The sequence below is a fragment of the Gopherus evgoodei genome, chromosome 8 (assembly GCF_007399415.2).
Source record: "Gopherus evgoodei ecotype Sinaloan lineage chromosome 8, rGopEvg1_v1.p, whole genome shotgun sequence".
NCBI lineage: Eukaryota > Metazoa > Chordata > Testudines > Testudinidae > Gopherus > Gopherus evgoodei.
Window position 1 is genome coordinate 83,834,513 of NC_044329.1, and position 19,575 is coordinate 83,854,087.

Sequence of the window (19,575 nt, forward strand, 5' to 3'; positions counted from 1 at the left end):
TACTGTGATGCCAGAAAATTCCTCCCAGGCAATCACAGATATGTTAATTTAAGTGTTTAAAGTCCTACTGAATCTTCTTAGAGAAAACTGATCTTTCAAGGAAATGTTAGACTTTATTGCTGTAGAAACAATATTGACTATTCAGACATATGTGATTTCTTAATAAATCTGTGCATCTAAAAAGAATTGGTGACGAGTCCCTCATTTCACAATATGTAGAAAGGAAGAGGTCTGTTTTGCTTCATGTCGCACACACCTACTTCCCATCTTAATGGGACTGTACAATGTAGTAAAGAATTGTTGTTATTATTTATTATTACCCAGCACCTAGGAGCCCTAGTCAGGGACTAGCATTCATTGTGCTAGGTGCTGTACAAACACAGAACAAAAAAGACGATTCCTCACCCCAAGCAGCTTACAGTTAAGTACAAGACAAAAGACAGCAGAGGATACAAACAGACAGGGGAGGACAAGAAGTCAACGTGAGAGGTGTGGTTTTAACACATGTGGCCTAAACATTGACAAGTTTTTTGTAGGTCTAGTGGCAAAGAGTTTCGAGGAGAGATTTAAAGGTGGATAATGAGGTCGTTTTGTGGACATTTATGGGCTGCACCTCCCAAATGTGTAGGGCAGCATGGGAGAAGGCACGAAGGGGCATGTTTTGAGAATGTAGCTACTTAGTACCCCAAACTTCTTACTGCAATGTATAAAGATCCTAATTTCTGCTCTTACACTAGTGTGAACCAAGAGTTTTTTAACTGCAAGCGATGGAGTTACCTCCATGTAAAACTGGTGTTAGTGAGGTGAAAATCAGGCCCCAAAACTCTTGTCCTTTTTGTATGAAAGTCTGATGTCAATGGGAGTTTCACCGTTGACTTGAGTGGGGAATGGCCTTTACCTTTTGTGTTTATCCCCATTGACTATTAAGCATCCTATTGAGGAATATTGCCACCAAGCCATTTCATTACTGATACCTTTTTACTTTTTACATGACACTCTGTTGATGCAAAGCAGAAGACAGTCTAACTGGCATTGTGAGGCTTAGTTAACGTTTGCAATAAACTTTGAGATGAAAAAGTTTTGTATAAGTGCTAAATATTATAATTACTTGTAATTCTCACTTATACGGCATCTTCTATCTAAGAATTTTAAACCGTAATTGATTAAACTCACAGCACCCCTGTGAGCTAGGTATGATTGGTATTATTATGCTCAACATATGGACAGGGAAACAGAGGCATCAAGTAGTTTAATGACTTACCTATGGTCATGATGTGAGCTAGTATCAGCTCTGGTACTGAACTCCAGATCTGCTGGCTTCAAGTCCTGTCATCCCTGTCCCACTACATCATGGTGTATTATTTTTCTTAATAACTCTTATTATTTTATTAATATTCATATATACAGAAAACACTGGGTGAGATTTGTGCAGGTTAGAATTAGCATAATTGTGAGCTAGCTCCTTCTTGCCGAGGCTGATACTTTCAACATCTGTGACTGCGTGTGAGGATTTATTGTTTGAAAACATGGCTCCAAACTTAGTGCTTTGGGAAGATTAAGTCTTAATGTTAATTAAATTTTCAATTACTTCATGGTTACCCTGTGTTACAAATAGTGTGGTGTACACAGCTGCTTTTTTAATACTTGGAACTATCTCAGTATCACCCCCCTTAACTACATTGCACTCAATGGAGTTGCTATTGTGTAGAATGTAGATCATTTGGAAGTCAGCTCATTTCTACTATGTCCTTTGCTTTCTAACAAAGCAATATTAGGACAGTTGCATATAGAGGATATGGTCTGGCATGAATCTTCCAGCACTGAGGCTAGCTTAATGCCAAAAATACAAACACACTGCACTCTGGAGCTGTGATGGAAAATACAGGTTTCATGGATACCCCATAGTGCACTATTGTAAGAGAACTCACCAGACCACAGAGCTTGAAATAAATATGAGATATGAACCCACCAGAACGCCAGGGGATGTACTGGCATGAGTCATGCCCAACTCTCATTCTGACCAATGATAGTCAGTCTTTGGTTGCAGCTGCATGCCCCTTTCTCCCTCCCTTTAGGCAGCAAAGCTCATTCCCTCACACACCCTCTCACCATCATGAGATGTCTCAGCATGGGCTGGATGCCAAGCCCTGCTCATCCTCCATTTATGTTCATAACATACCCACAGAGATGCGATATAAACATACTTTTGCTGGAACATTGCAATGTAACACTAATTTATTTCTTAGAATTCAGAACAGTTACACTCAAGAACCCAAAAACAGAGAGAGAGAAAACAGGCTGCTCCCTGAGGCAGTGAGGCACAATTCTTGCTTTAAATTGGCTTTTTCCAGACAGGCTGGCTGCTGACTGACTCAGACAACCCAGACCACAGGGTGTCACTCAAAGCCCCCTAGTCTGTAAGCAGAATTAGGAAATCTCTCATGCTTAAAGTGATCGCTGGTCATTTAAACCAATTTTCAGTATACCACGCTTCCGAGACATCATGCCACTCTTTGGAAGACTCTTCCTCTTCAGGCCTCCCTGTTCAAACTCAAGGAAGAAGAAAAAAGAACATAATGGGTAAGTTATTGAGACAAAAAGATCCTAAAACAAAATGGACAGACACTCCTACAGAGCAGGAGATCTGCCCCAAGCAAGTTCACCTGACCACAGTGGGAGCCAAGAGCCAGTCAACAACTTTCTCAACCCCAGTGGCAGAAGCAGCTTCTGAGTTGAGAGGGGAGCAGTTTGTTTCACAACCGTTCTGCAATGCACAAAAGCACATTATCCTGTTTTGTAGGGCTCTAAGCCAACAAGCAAATGTCCTTTCTGGTCTCATGCGTGCTGGATGAAGACTTGTCAAAGAGGATAATTTTCTTGTAATGTTTTTATTTATTTATTTAGATTTTAAGTAAATAAGAAGCCTCTAGGCAACCCTAGTGCTTCATTAAACATACAATAAAATCCCAGGAGCATTAATACATTGCTTTCAACAGGAACTCAGCCAGCCACTTACAGAGACTCCTTTCTGCCCCATCCTCATCGTGTGACTTCAGTACATCCTCAGCCCATCCAAAAACCCTCTCAGAGGTCTCTTGCAGATCACTAGGAAAATCACCAAATTTGGACAATTTTGGACTGAGGAGCAAATTCCACAGTTCTAGAGCCCTCACAGAAAACACTCTGCCAGTTTCTTTTATTTGAACCACATTGCAAGGTGATTGCAAGATGCTGAACTGTATCCAAACTTCTCCAAAATGTGACGTGTTCAGAAATGGGATCTTTGGTCAGCGCTTGGTAGCAAGAAACCGGCATGGAAATTCAGACCCAGCTTTAGATCCAACTTTATTCAAAATTTGGGGCTGTTCAGAATCAGGGATCCGGTCTGAGCTCATTTCTAATGAATAACACTCATAAACACCCCTAAAAGCACAATTTAATATTAACCCTAAGTAGTTATAAATGCTGCCAAGCAGCTTAGCCACTGAACATCCTAAAGTGCCAGGCTACGTGGCATAGGCCTGAAAAAGGAATACCGCAAGTGGAAGGCCAGGGATGATCTCGGGTGTGTTTCTCAACTCCAAAAGAGCTAAGGAGGGATCTCTGCCTGATGCAGCCATTTTGTGAAACACTGATTTTATTGTCTGAATGGTTCTCTCAGCCATTCCAGTAGATTGTGGGCAACACCAGCCCATGACTAGAGGGTGCTAGGTCAATCACCAAAGTACACAAATGTGTGTGCATGCATGTATGTGTGTGTGTGAGAGAGAGAGACTAAATATGATTCTCCAACAAAGCAAATCTATAACAGCCTGCTACTGATTTGCCGTGTTCATGAGTTGTATTTATTAGCAGGGCATTCAGCTGCTCCAGCATATGCACAGACTAAGCAATCAAGGTCTGACAGGAAGAGAAGTGGTGGCAATTTTCAGGGGTGTTTGGGGGGCTGGATCCACTGCCACAGGCTGCAGTGACTGTCAACTGTTGTAACGTGTTGTGCTCCAGCTGATCTGTAGAGACCCTGCCGATGCTCTCTAAAATGTACCTATTTCGTGGAGATGTAATCCCATTTCAGACAAGACTCAGTGTTTAATTTATACCAGGGCTGAGCCATGACCGAAGCCTGAGCCCCGCCACCCCAGGTGTGTGTGTGGGGGCAAAGCCAAAGCCCAAGGGATTCAGCCCCAGGCAGGGAGCCTGTAACCTACCCTGCTGCCCAGGGTTGAAGCCCTTGGGCTTTGGCCCCTGGCAGTGGGACTTGGGCTTTGGCTTTGACTCTGGGCCACAGCAACTCTAAACCAGCCCTGGCAACCCCCCATTAAAATGGGGTTGCCACACACTTTGAGGTCCTGCCCCACAGTTTGTGAACCGCTGCTCTACAGTTTACATCCCTCCAGTCCAAGTGCAGACTAGTGGTGGGTTGCTAAGGGTAAGCAGTGTGGGGGTGTTGCTAGGGTGATTCCTAGCTGGGTATGGGCCTGGTGGGGGGAATTCTTAGCTGGAGAAAACGGTGGGTAGGTGCTATAGGGGAGATCCTTAGCGGCGTGTCCAGGAAGCAGCAGGCTCTAGGACTGGCTTGGATGGTGGGATGTCTCTCCCTCTCCCTCTCCCTCTCAGGCTCTGCTGGCTGGGGCAACGCCTGAAACTCAGTGCTGCAGTGAAGGCAGCAGAGCTAGTGGTGGAGGCCTCACCAGCCAGGGCAGGAGAAGTTGGTGGCAGAGAGTGGGAACACAAGAGAGGGAGAAGACGAGGATCCTGGAAAGGAGGTCCAAGCCTGGGACTGGCCAAGGTGTGTAAGGACTCTAGGTGGCAAAGCAGGGCAACTTTCCTTGGACTGATCCTCCCACTTTCTTTGTTTGGGGATGGGGCTAGGGGTAGGTGTGCCATGGGGACAAGTGGGCATGGGTTTTTTCTGCTATGCTGCACTGGCCCCAAAGTTCACAACTGAGTGTGGCTATCCAGGACTGGAGTGAGTGAGTTTCATTCCCCAAGATCTCTGAGTTATCCATTTCTCTGCTTGCAAATGGAACATGGTTACTCATTAACTCTTTAGGGATTCCATGTCTTGCAAATACAGCTCTCAGTTTAGCATTGACAGAGAGTGCTGACTTGTCTTGCAGATGCAGAACATCTAGAAATTTGGAAAAGTAGTAGATAGGAGTGTTTACCAAAGTCAAAAATATCTGCAGCTATCTTGTGCCATGGATCATCCGTAATCTCATGAAACCATAATGAGTCTTTTCGGTTTCTTGGCCTATATTTCTGACAAGCTCTCCATCATTCTGTGTGTTGGGTTAGACCTGACTTAGCTATTGCTTTTGTTCTCTGAACGCTTTGATGTGAATCATGTAAGCAGTTAAACATGTCCTGCCACGTTGTTAATTAATTAACCTTGTTGTAATGAAACACTGTAGTGTCTTTCACTGTAGGGATATTAAAGAGGGTACAAACAGTGATTCCCTCAAGTGACAGTGACTCCCCTAGTTTCACCAAATACAAAAATCTCTTAGTTCTTATGTTAAAACTTGTAAGCTTCTGTCTGCAGAAAACACTGATTGTGTCTGTTCTGTGAAAGATAACTCTATTACTATGTAAAACTTACAAATAAGTTAATTGGCTTTGTTCTTGAAGTAAACACTATGCTAGCCTTAAGCTGTAATTGATACAATGTAAACAAACAGACCCCCACCCTCTGTGATTAAAGGGCCAGGAGTCTCATAGGAATTAACACACTCCCCGAAAGTGGTGGAGACAGTAAATTTAAAATATGGTTAAGATATGGAATGTATGTTGATAAATGTTTGATGTCTGTGAATGGTTAGGGAGGTGCCAGCCTAGAAAGGATCCATCGGCCGAAGAATGTGTCAAGTGGACCACCAGACAACCCCTGGAGGGTAAACTGGGATCCACCTCAAACACCTGGAAGGAGTGTGGAGCCACCAGGAATGTGCCATCTGCTGATTGAGTCAGCTACAGCAGGATGGAATGGTTTCCATAGACTAACATAGGAATTAATTCCTATAAAAATGGACTCTAAAAACTGAGGACTTTGAGTCTCTGGTTCTGCTGCCAATCTCCAGGAGCATCAGGTTCATCTGACACAGACTCAGCTCCATCTTCATGACCAAGATACCTGGCCAGTAACTTGGCATGAGCAACTTCTAGGCTGGTAACTATAACACCTATACAGAACCTGAATGAATGATTGTGTGAATGAATATGTATATATAATGTGTGTGCGTGTATGTATAAGGAATAAGTAGTAATAGGAATAAGTGGTTAAACAACGTTGTTTATTTTTATCTGTTGCTTTATTATTATATTTATGATAAATGTGGCATCTTTGCCTTATCCCTCTTAATCAGATCCTGCTGGTTTTTGTTATATTGGTATAGCATCACAACCCAATATGGCTGTAATGTGGAATTCTTTTGCTGCCTGGCCAGCCCTCATGTACAATACTGTGTAAGGTGTGCATTACAGGACTTCTGTGCATCCGCCTTCAGTTTGTTTAACGAATCTGTGCTGAGTGTGGCACAGAGCACCTGAGTGATCTCAACTTCATAGACAACCTTTTCTTCAGTGATGGCACCATCTGTAGCATGTTTCACTGCAGTGCTTGATGATGTGTTACTCCTGGACGATTCTGCACCAAAAAATAAAAAATTCTGAGCACATTATTTTAAAATTCTGAATATTTTATTTGTCAAAATAATACCAGTTTCAAATAGTATGATAATTTATTTCAAAATACAGGCACAAAAAAATCCTCCTCCCACACCCCCAGGAGTAGAGCATTAAAGAAACCACTACAACAACCCAGTTCCTGTTTCTCGGCCACCTCCACTCCCAGAGCCCAGCTGCAGGGCACCCACCCAGCCCAAACACCTGAACCGCCTATGACCCCAGAGCCCAGCCGTGGGGCCCCACCTGCCTTCCCCCAACTAGAGCCCAATAGCAATTGTTTCATCAGAGAAGTCAAAGATACTTCATCTAGGACTGAGGGGGTTAACAAATATGTGGACAAGTGTGAGCCAAGATCGCTCAGCAAAGTAAGCTGTCATGGGATAAGAAGGAAGGTCCTTTCCTAAATCAGTGACTGGTTAAAAGAAAGGGTAGGAACAGGCCACCCAAATACACTGGGAGAATCTGCTTCAATACAGAAAAAACACCTGCTTTGTCAGTGCACACCTAGTTGTTTCCTGCCACACCGTACAAAGTATCATTATGGGGCCCATACAGGGTATCATTCAACAATTACAATCCAGACTCGATGGGGACCACATCTGGAAAGAAATCTTTCCCAGACTCCCTCTTCTGGCCTTGAAACAACTGTCTATCAACTTTCCAATACTAGGGACTATCACCTCTTGCATTCAAAATTCTGAACAGTTAAGGTTTTTGTATGTATAGAGTAGGAATAAATGGTCAGTTTTCAGAATGGAGAAAAGTAAATAACAGGGTCCCTGTGGGATCTGAACTGAACCAGTGTGTTCAACATATTCATAAATGCCACTCTTTACCCTTTTTCCAGACCAATGTTTACAGATGATACAAAATTATTCCAGATAGTTCAGGCCAAACCAGACTGTGAAGAGTTACAAAGAGATCTCACAAAACTGGGCAACTGGGCAACAAAATGGCAGATGAAATTCCATGTTGATAAATGCAAAATAATGCACACTGGAAAACATAATCCCAACTGTACATATAAAATGATGGAGTCTAAATGATCTGTTACCACTCGAGAAAGAGATCTTGGAGTCATTCTGGCTAGTTCTCTGAAAATATTCCCTCAATGTACAGTGGCAGTCAAAAAAGGTTAGGAACCATTAGGAAACTGATAATAAGCCAGAAAACATCATACCACCACTTATAAATCCCTAGCACACCCACACCTTGAATACTGTGTGGAGCTCTGGTTGCCGCATCTCAAAAACTATGTATTAGAAGTGGGAAAAATACAGAGAGGGGCAACAACATTTAGGGCCCTGGAACAACTTCCATATGAGGAGAGATTAAAAAGACTGGGATTGTTCAGTTCAGAAAAGAAATGACTAAGGGAATATCTGATAGAGGTACTCTAAAATCATGAATGTTGTGGAGAAAGCTGACTAAGGAAGTGTTATTTATCCCCTTACATAACCCAAGAACTAGGGGGTCACCAAATGAAATTAATGGGCAGCAAGTTTAAAACAAACAAAAGGAAGTACTTCTTCACATAACACACAGTCAGCCTGTGGAACTTGTTACCATGGAATGTTGTGAAAGCTAAAAGTATAAGTGGATTCAAAAAATAATTCAATAAGTTAATGAAGGATAGGTCCATCAACAGCTATTAGCCAAGATGGTCAGGGGGACTACACCATGATCTTGGTGTCCCTGAGCCTGTGATGGTCAGAAGCTGGGACTGGATGACAGGGACTGGATCACTCAGTGACTTACTCTATTTAGTGCACTCCTTTTGCAGGGTCTAGCACCAGCCACTGCTAGAAGACAGGATACTGGGCTAGATGGACCTTTGGTCTGGCCCGGTACAGCCATTGTTAAAGACCTATTTACATCTACCTTTGACCTGGGCAGTGGGATTCCCAGCTTGCGTTGATGTCACTGCGCTAGCACTGTTTGAGTTAGCTTACTAAAAACAGCAGTACATGGGCAGCAAGTCTGACTAGCTATCTGAGTTTGTATACCCCTCCCAGACTCCTTGGGTTTGTACCCAGGCAGCTAGCCCAAGTAACTGCACTGCCCATGCTACCCTAGGTACACTGCTATTTTTAGCACACTAGTAAGAAGCGCTAGCACAGGTGTAGTAAGATGAGGCCCTGAAACATAAACCCTTATCAGAGGCCCAGTATGAGGCCTAAGGCCTGAACTAAAGGAATGGTCAAGACTTTGCTAACATAAAGCAAAGTAAAGCTGTGAGCCAGAGGCAGGCCCTGCTCGCAGAAGCTGGCAAGGAAAGGGCTGATGCGGCACAAAGAAACATACCTAAAAGGTACCGGGCACCAGATATCGGCCCATTCACATACTTGTACATGCCACACAGATAACAAGGAACAGGCTGACCCATCCCAATGACAAGGCCAAAAGGGTAATATGATGGATAGAGTTGTTTTGGTTGAACTAACATGTACAAGGTGAGAGATGGCACCTTGCTACGTAGTGGGATTGTACCTTGCTACGTAGAAGGGTTGCATCTCAATACATCAGGAGGGATGTGTAAAGTCTGATGACAACAGGTACATCTTCACCCAATTGAAGGTAGACGTGGCCAATGTGTCTCAGTACTCTGTATCTTCTGTTTGCTTTCTGCTGGTCTGCTGATTGCAGTTTCTTGTCTGTGTGTAGTAATTTGATCCACTGTGCTCCTGACAAAAACAACTGCTTAATGTGAAATGTGGTCACATCTGTCACCATGTCAGGCTTTCTAGCATGGACAGGGAGCTGAGAGTGTCTTTCTTGTAAGTATACTACAGCCTCTGTACTTTGGGAAGTGAGACCAGGGGTGTACAGTGTAACCCACAACTGTCTTTATTAGATACATAACAAAATGACTCCTACAGACTCTGAGTATGCAGATCCTGAGTCCGCCTGCCTCATGTGAGAGACCGCTTTCACTGGGAGGCCCTTCGGTGATTACACACAGTGGTGAGCTGGAGCAGGTTCGCAGGAACCGGTTGTTAAATTTAGAAGACCTTTTAGAACTGGTTGTTCCAAGACAACCGGTTCTATAAGGGCTTTATTTAACAAAAGCTTCAGCATGCTGCCCTGGCCCCAGCTCACTTTCCCCTCCTCTCCTGAAAGCTCCCCTCACCTGCTTCCTGGGAATCAGATGTTCGGGGGAAGCCTGAAAGAAGCAGCAGGCATGCAGGTAAGCTGGGGCACGGGGGGGAGGGGAGGTGCGGCCGGCTCAGCGGCTCCCTCCAGCCCAGCTCCTGGTCCCAGCTGAGCGGCTCCCTCCAGCCTGGCACCCCGGCCAAGCGCCCCCAGCCTCTGTCCTGTCCTGGCCCCAGCCAAGCACCCCCAGCTTCGCCCTGTGGCTCCGGCCCGGCCCACGTGGCACTGGTGCTGGTCCCAGCCCTGCGGCTTCAGCCCAGCCCCCACAGCGCCAGTGCTGGTCCTGGCCCCTGTGGCACCGGTGCTGGTCCCGGCCTGGCCCCCGTGGCACCGATGCTGGTCCCGGCTCCGCGGTTGCGGCTCTGGCCTGGCTCGGCTCGGGCCCCATGGCACCGGCCCCGGCACAGTGGCTCTGCCCTGGCCTTGGCTGAGTGGCTCCAGCCTGGCTCGGCTCGGGCCCCCCAGCGCTGGCCCCAGTACCAGCTGAGCGGCTCCAGGCAGTGTGGTAAGGGAGCAGGGAGGGGGTGTTGGAAGATGGCAGGGGAATTGGGGGGTTGGATGGGGTGGAGTGATCAGAGGGCAGGGAACAGGGGGATTGAATGGGGGCAAGGGTCCTGGGGGAGCAGTCAGGAAGGAGCAGGGGTTGGATGGGGTGGCGGGGGACAGTCAGGGGAAGAGATTCCAGGGGTGGTCAGGGGACAGGGAGAAGGAGTGGTTGGATGGGGCAGAGGTCCCCAGGGGCCATCAGGAATGAGAGGAGGGTTTGGATGGGGCAGCAGGGGGCAGTCAGGGGACAGGGAAGGGGGGTGGATGGGGCAGGGGTCCCTTGGGGGGGATCAAGGAACGTGGGGGGTGTTGGATGGGGAAAGAGTCCCGAGGGGGAACGGCCACGACCCCCTCGTGGGGTGAGAAGGAGGGAACCTGTTGTTAATATTTTGGCAGCTCATCACTGATTACACGACTAATTTTAAAGAGAGAGGCCTACACTATGTTACAGTGGGAGGAGCCTTTGCACCTATTGCCTGACACAGAATAGAGCTGAACATCAGCTCCAAACAGGCTGATGAGGAAAATGAAGTGAAGGCTGGCATAGGGGCCCATGGGATCCGTCAGCATGGTACATTAGCCAAGAACCCCCCCGACATAGGGAACATGAAGAGAGAAGCTGCTGCTGCAGCCTGCCTGGAAAGAATTCTTTTATGTAATGTCTCATACAAAGCCAGTTATTTTGTGCAGGGGATGGAAGGATTGCCATATTTGGGATCGGGAAGGAATTTTTCCACCCGGTCAGATTGGCAAAGACCCTGCGGGCTTTTCACCATGTGCAGCATGGAGCACAGGTCACTTGCAGGTTTGAAGTAGTATAAATGGTGGATTTTCTGTAACTTGAAGTCTTTAAATCATGATTTGAGGACTTCATTATCTCAGCCCAAGGTTATGGCTCTATTACAGGAGTGTGTGTGTGTGTGGGGGCGGTCTGTGGCCTGCAATGTGCACAAGGTCACTTTAGATGATCATGATGGTCCCTGCTGGCCTTAAAGTCTATGAATCTAGGATGAATTAACCTTTCAAATCTATTCAGTTCAGCTACAAACACTCTTAGGCCTGGGCTACACTAGCGGGGCAGGGTTTCAACCTAAGATACGCAACTTCAGCTACGCTATTCACCTAGCTGAAGTCGAAGTATCTTAGTTAAACTTACCTGGTCGTCATCACGGCAGTGAGTCAACTGCCGTGGCCCCCCTGTCGACTCTGCTTACTCCTCCTGCCGAGGTGGAGTACAGGCGTCGATTAGCTGATCGATTTATCGTGTCCAGACGAGACGTGATAAATCGATCCCCAATACATTGAACACTTCCCACCAATCTGGGTAGTATAGACACACCCCAAGTTCTGAAAGATAAAGCTGGTTTCTCTCTCACTCTTTGTACAGAGTGAAATATTACTTTTTCTAATCAAGTATTTACTAGGAAGAGGTAAAACAGATTTGGGCTTAATGCTATCATTATGAATCAGAAGAAACCGCTGATTAAGGAGCAACATCTACATTTTCTCAGACCTTATAAAAAAGAGAAAATTTGAGGAGCTAAAAATAATCCCCACCGTTCAATTATATTAGAAATTACATCAGGGGCCAAACAAATGTAATTTAGCAAAACTAAATCACCTGACTTGGCTAAGCTTGACAGCTCAATTTATGTAAAATTCAGTGAATTATAACGCCATATTTCAATAAACTGTATTTTGGATTTGCTAAGAATAATAAATTAAATCTAGGCACTTTTCCTAAAAACAAAAGGGAGAGACACTTGAAATTTGAAAATTACAGCCCTCTTGCTTATGGCTCAATGCCTGTTCCCCATACTCACACAAGTAATCCCACTGACATAATAATTCTGGCAGGGTGTTTAGCATCAGACATTCAAATATTAATGTCACCAGTCAGATCAGATGCTGTATGATCCAGCAATATTCCTGCTGGGATAAAACTGTTCCCCCACATACTTCTCTTACTCTGCAACCCAGTTCAACCCGCCCACATGAGTGGAGAGAAACATTCTGACCTCTGGGTTTGTCTACACTGCATTATAAACCCTGGTCTGTGGGCTCTGCACTTGTGGACTTGATGTTGCCTAGCCTGTGCCTGAGTGTCCACACTGCATTGTAAGCTTGGATTTATAGTTATAGTTGTTGGCCCTGGGGTCTCACAATTGTGGCAATGCATCCATACTGCACTACACAGCCCTCCTGACTCAGGGCTGCATCCACACTGCAACATGTTAAGGCTTGGACCTGAGTCACAGTGGGACTAGGACTTGGACCCATCCCTGGGGGTGTGAGGGGGTCTGTGGGGCAGGGCTGATGAGAGGAAGGGAAAGAGAGGGTAGTTGTAGTTGGGTCCCAAGCTTAGGTGCTGCCCCCCTCCGCCAAGTCTGTAACTTCTGTGTAAATCAAGTGAAATGGGAGGGGGCTGAGGTCTCCAGTGAACGTGACTTCCAGGGCCCCGTATTTCTCTTGGCTGGCTTGGACCTGGGTCCTGAGTGCTTACTAACCCAAGCCAGAAAGATTTTGTGTTAGGCCAACGTGGGGTCTGGGCTGAAACCTGCATTCCAGGTTTACAATACAGTATAGCGATACCCTAAGTTATTAACACCGCTTTCTCATAGAAAATAGCGACAAAAAAAAGTTAATTACCTTTTTTTCCAGTCATAGCCATTGTAACGATTAGGCAAATTTAATATTGCTATGTTACTTTAGTATATGCACAAATAGTACATAAAAATGAACCTTTTTTGTACGGTTACTAAGGTAATGACAACCTTGTGACACTCTGCTGCTCTGGTGTTTTTGCACAATTCTTCTGAGCCATTATCAGTTAGATAAGCTTTTGTGACTTATGTCAGGTCAGAATAACCAGGACAAAGTTTTCACAAACATTACAGCATTAGAAACCCAGAAAATAAGAATCATCAACAATTTTCCTTATGAATTAAATATTTTGTTTTAAAATGATCCTTTAAAAAAACAACAACCCTGTTTTGAAAGTTATTTTCAAAAGGTATAAATGACTCAGGTGGAATGATGAGAGTGGGAATATGCCAACGATACCTTCCGTTCAGAATAAAAAGTCAACAGCATCAGAAAAAAAATGTTTGAGTAACTTGATAAAAAGTTGATAACTCAACAAAATTCACCCCAGCAGTGCCTACTGGTTAATAATTCTTCTTCTATAAAAGCTGCATGTTCCCCTGAGAGCTTCTTTCACCTTCATCATGAGGAGAATCATACTGGCACTGGTGTTCACTTTTGTGGGTAAGTTCCGTTCTTCCAATAATACTTGGCTGGGATGTGCAGAGGGAGCCCAAAGAGATTAGGCACCCAAATCTCATTGACATTCATGAGAGATGGAGCTGAACTCCCTTAGGCACTTTTTAAAGCCCTAGTCACAAGCTTTATTGGAGTTTTATGGATGTCAGTATATTAAATGTGAAGTCAAAATAGTTGTCCCCAGTGCCTCACATATCCTTTTGATTTTTTCCCCCACAGAGAGTCAGAAACATGACATTGGTAAGTCTACTGCTCATTTTTAATTAATGAACCTAACTCTGCCATCATATATACTGGTACATCTCCCCCTGACTCTCCTGTTTTTCTGGTGGTAGAATCGGACATGTGACTTTTTGTTGTGATGATGATGAACTATAATGTCACAAAAATGTTAGCATAAGTAGATACTTCAACTACTTTTTTTTGGTTAGAACCTGGTTTTAGTAACAGCAAGAGCTACTTGTACAGCTATGAAGGCCTCATTCTGCATGGTCTGCAAGACGAAGGATTGACAAGAGCTGGGCTGAGGTTGACAAGTAAAATAGAGATCAGCGGATTGTCACATAACTATCACATGCTGAAGGTAAACGATAATGTATATGAAGGAAAGCAAGCAAGCAAGCAAAGGAAGATGCATTAAATAGTAATGGAAGTACTAGTAATACATCCAGGCCTATGTAATGGACTGGCAGCCAGAGAACAATTAGAATCCTAGGACCCTGTTCTTGGCTCTGATATGACCATATACAAAGGGCCTGTAAAGCTGGTGTAGCGAGTCAGTTAAGGATTTCCCCCAGCATGGGGGAATCCCCAGGTAGTGCAGAGTCAGTGTGTTCATCTGTATACTCCCCCGCCCCCCCCCCGCCAGTTCCAAGTGCAGGTGCTCAGCTAAGGAGGTGGCTGGGGAAAGAGGGCATGACTCAATGTTGTAGTGCTGCTGCTGTCTTTCGCTATCACAGTGCAGAGCTATTGCCAGTGGTGAGCTGGAGCCGGTTTGCACCAGTTCGCAAGAACTGGCTGTTAAATTTAGAAGACCTTTTAGATCCGGTTGTGGGGAGGGGAAGTGCGGCAGGCTCAACAGCTCCCTCCAGCCCAGCTCCTGGTTCTGGCCAAGCAGCTCCCTCCAGCCTGGCACCCCCCCTGCCGAGCGCCCCCAGGCCCCGTCCTGTCCCGGCCCCAGACGAGCACCCCTAGCTTCGGGCCCGTGGCTCCGGTTTGCCCCCGTGGCGCTGGTGCTGGTCCCAGCCCCGCGTCTCCAACTCAGCCCCCACAGCACCGGTGCTGGTCCAGGCCCCTGTGGTGCCGGTGCTGGTCCTGGCCCCACGGTTACGGCTCCGGCCTGGCTCAGCTCGGGCCCCATGGCACCGACCCCTGCAGAGCGGCTCCACCTTGGCCCCGGTCTTGGCCAAGTGGCTCCAGCCCGGCTCGGCTCGGGCCCCCTGGCGCTGGCCCTGGTCCCAGCTGAGCAGTGCGGTAAGGGGGCAGGGAGCAGGGAGGGGGTGTTGGAAGAGGGCAGGAGAGTTGGGGGGGTGGATAGGGGTGGGGCGATCAGAGGGCAGGGAACAGGGGGATTGAATGGGGGCAAGGGTCCTGGGGGGGGCAGTCAGGAAGGAGCAGGGGTTGGATGGGGTGGCGGGGGGCAGTCAGGGGCAGGGATTCCAGGGGCGGTCAGGGGACAGGGAGAAGGAGTGGTTGGATGGGGCAGGGGTCCCGGGGGGCATCAAGGAACGTGGGGGTTGGATGGGGCAGGAGTCCCAGAGGGGGCGGCCTCGTGGGGTGAGGAGGAGGGAACCTGTTGTTAATATTTTGGCAGCTCATCACTGGCTATTGCAGACTATTTCAAATTAGAGCAGCACTAAAGCTGCTCTTAGTTGTGTTAGGAGCTGACTAGTCTCTGGGTGGCCCCAGGATGTGGTGGTGAAGATGGTATAATGTCGTCTTTGCCACCGTCCAGGGTTTTGTACCTAGCCAGACCTAAAAATTGGCCTCAGAGCTGATCCTATAAGTTTCTGAATGCCCATCTCCTGATGGTTTTGCTGGAAGCTGAGGAGTTCAGAGTAGTCAGCACTCCACAGCAGTAAGTGCCCCAAAAGTTTTGAAGAACTCAGATTACTTATGGAAAATTACAGATATGGGGTAGATCCTACTACCGTAGAAGTCAATAGCAAAATCCCCATTGATTTTAATGGAAGCAGGAGCAGGCACCAGATCTATAGATGCTTTTCAAAACAAAGTTACATAATTTGCTTGAAGGCTGTATTCACATAATTACCCTGAATGCTTGAAAAATACCAGAGGCATTTGTTATAACAACTGTCCTTGTAAATACTTTATCAGACAAACATGGTGTTTTAAAAAGTTAATAAAGTTTCAAGAATGAAATTACTCCAGTTTGTCATATTTTTTCCATAGCTTGAGAAAAGCTGAATGCTGTGGATAAAATGTCACACCTAATGTTATTTCCTGTTTCCACGATCTGTTTTTTCAATATTGTTTAGCTTATTTTTTATTCAGAACTGGAAAATTACAACAATAATATCCCAGCTGTAGGAGTGTTCCTATTCATTAGAAAAAATGAATTCAATAGTTTAAAACATGGCAAGAAAAAAGGAGTCTAAGCATCTAAGCAAATGGAAATAAGAGACAAATGTGGGGAAATATACACACACACACACACTGCCAGAATTTGGTGCAGAAGCTATTTTTCTTTGTTACATTTACTGTAACAAATGGATTTGTGCCACACCTACATAATTTATTATATACCTCACTGCACGATAGGATAATGATAACACAATGAAAGATCTGAATGGAAACAATATATTATCTTTTAGAAATATGTATTCACTTTGCTAAATTCTGATCACAGTTATACTGGAGACACCCAGCTGAACTCTATGAGTTTCACTGGTGTAAAAGAAACCAAAAATTGACCTTAAATGTCTATTGTTTCTGTAGCCCTGTCTTTATATCACTGAGGGCAACGTGCAGGGATTCTGAATTGCAGAATACTGAAGTAGGTTAAAATGACAAAGGGGCAGTCCACACTTATCAGCAGTCACTATTAAGGCTTAGAATAAAATTAGAATTATATATAGGGAATGTCCTGTTTTTACAGCCCCCTTTCCTCCATGTCTCTAGATTACAAGTAAGTACTTGTAAAATTAAACACCTTTTATAGGTTGCTAGCACTATAATTGGTTCATACCCCCAGAGGGAAAGGCATAATATCTGAGCTGGTAGGAACGAGAGATCCTTCCTACTCCCCTATTAAAAACAATGCTCCTCTCATTCTCCTAATCCATGATGTTTTTGTGCAGCGGTGGCCAGCAGCCATAATTCTAAACATTTGTATTTGGAGGCAACATAAGCAGTGTTTCGGCTGAGCTTCCCAGAACACTTTGTGTGAAAGCTGACTGAACCTTTGGGGATAGGGAAGGTATTTCCCGCCCCCGCAGATAGTCTGTGTAATCAGAGTTTTCACTCTCCACTTGAATGTTCAGGTGGCACTACCAGGTTTGTGGGGCTAATGAAGGTTGCATGATTTGTTTTATTCTCTGTCAGAACTTTGGGTAGGCAGAAATCCTTTGTGGAAATTGTGTCTTTACAGCCTCATCCCAGACCCAAGTACAGGAAAGGAAAGAAGATAATTTTATGCAATGTTTGGACAAGTGGCTTTGTGATGGAGCTCAGATTCTTCTCTTGGGGAAATATTTTTAACTAACAAAAATTTTGACAGGTGCATTTTCTGTATTTTGTTCTCAGATCCTATCTCCACAGCTGGACGAATACAATGGAATCTGGCCCAGAGATCCATTCACTCAATCTTCCAAACTTATCCAGACAATTGCATCATGCCTCACCCAACTCTTTAAGTTTGAATACAACAGAGGGCAGTTTGGGAACATTTATGCCCCCAAAGATACTCCTGTCACATGTGTTAACCTAGTGAGAGGGATTCTGAACCTGTTGCAGATAACTGTCAAAAAGTCACAGAATGCATATGACTTGCAAGAGGTTTGTTTTTCCTTTCTAATTCTACTTTGCCATAAGAACAAACATTCATTTTTTATTATAAAATTATTTTGGTTCAGATACAGTTTCCAGGAAGGTTACTAGTTCACCTGCTCCTTGTCCTGGAATTAAAGTCTGTTTCAAATTAGAAATGCAATTAAGCTCTATCAATCTCTATAGGCCGGGATTGAAGGTGTCTGCCATACAAAATACGTTTTTCAGGAAGACAAGAAGAGTAACCGAGTCACAGTATTCAAAACCAAAGACCTCAACAACTGCCAGGATAAAGTGGTGAAGAACATTGGAATGGCTTACATCCGCCCTTGTGCTACCTGCCCACTGGTATGGAACATATAACCATAGAATGCCAAATTAACTGCAGACGTATAGACATATCACTAACTGATTTAAGTAGTATACTCATTTCAATGGTGAATTTGGCCCATTCATAATAAATCTGGAGTTAAACAATGGTCTGTTCTCATTTACTATGTGAGTTCTTTGCCCTTTTAGAAAGAAAAGATCGTGAAAGGAACAGCTGCATTCACCTACAAAATGAAATACACAGATGCTGGTGCCCTAATCACACAAGCTGCGTCCCAGCAGGTCTATCAGATCTCCCCTTTCAGTGAACCTGCTGGTGCTGCTGTCATGGAAGCAAGGTAGGCCTCAGCTGTTTTAAGTATAATGATCAGAACTGGGAGAATACATTTAAAATACATTCACCAGGACTTTGGGGATAAAACAAAAATGCTGCAACTGGATGGTTATTTTGTTAGTTTTTGGCATTCAGAGGAATGATCTGGCCCTACGCGTCTCTGCCTGTATCTAAGTTTCTTCTATGTAATTAATGCAGCCCAAATTGCTGTATGTGGCATTTCACTTTTGCCGAGTACATGCCAGGGGTAAGTAAACTGAAATATCTGAGAAATGTAAATATCAATAAGATGCTGTTAATACTAATGTCTCCTCTGTTTGGTTTGTTAAAATGATAGAGAAGCTGTGAGATTTAAATCTAAACTTTTCACTGTAAAAATGTTCATGTTGTTGCAAGTTTCATACACGCTCATATTGTACACTTGATATTTTTAGCCACAGATCTCCATGTGTTTACAAACTTCAATTAAGCCTTCCAACACCCTGAGGGCTTATAGAAATAGCCAACATGGAGTGACTTGTTAATATTCTTACTGAACAGTCTGTGAGCAATCTGCAAATATAAAATGATAACCTCAAGAAATTTCAATGATTTTGAATAATGAATAAATCTGAGAATTTTCTGATCCATTTGCAGACAATGTGAAATTGTTGTTGGGAGTCTTTCATTCAGCTATAATATCCATTGGTTTAGCTTAGACAAATGGAGCACCCAAAGTAAAATGTTATGCTACATTTCACTCTTTTCCTTGCAGGCAAGAACTTACTTTGAATGATATTAGAAACAGTCAAGCAAGCACATCAGAAATTCAGCTGCAAAATTATGGAAGTCTTCGTTATGATTTTGCAAAAGAACTACTCCAGATGCCAATTCATCTAATAAAGAAGAAAAATCCTGAATCACAGGTATAAGATGCTTAATATTTTAGGCTCTTTCATTATTTATAAAGCTAGCGGAAGATCAGCAAATTATTTCAGACACCTAAGATATCTTGTAATCCCTTCTGCCTTCTGTTTTTGTATCAGATAGTAGAAATACTGCAACAATTAATTCAGCATAATCAACAAGGGTACAATAGAGAAGCTCCAGCCAAATTCTTAGAACTTATCCAGCTTTGTCGTGTAGCAATGCCTGAAAACCTTGAGTCTCTTTGGAAACAATGTGCTGATAAACCTCAATATAGGTAACTGACTGTATCACTCTCAATCAATATTTCTGAATAGAGAAATTCTGAC

At 44.4% G+C, this 19,575-nt stretch overlaps 1 protein-coding gene across 1 annotated transcript in view; it reads left to right on the forward strand.

The window, feature by feature from the left end:
• Positions 1–13,613: 13,613 nt before the first annotated feature.
• Positions 13,614–19,575, forward strand: part of LOC115656301 (vitellogenin-2-like) — a 40,827-nt gene continuing 34,865 nt past the window's right edge. The window contains exons 1-8 of the mRNA XM_030572839.1: positions 13,614–13,657; positions 13,892–13,908; positions 14,100–14,251; positions 17,434–17,685; positions 17,863–18,024; positions 18,196–18,344; positions 19,095–19,245; positions 19,366–19,523. Of these exons, the coding sequence (XP_030428699.1) occupies positions 13,614–13,657; positions 13,892–13,908; positions 14,100–14,251; positions 17,434–17,685; positions 17,863–18,024; positions 18,196–18,344; positions 19,095–19,245; positions 19,366–19,523 (1,085 nt within the window). The remainder of the gene's footprint in view (positions 13,658–13,891; positions 13,909–14,099; positions 14,252–17,433; positions 17,686–17,862; positions 18,025–18,195; positions 18,345–19,094; positions 19,246–19,365; positions 19,524–19,575) is intronic.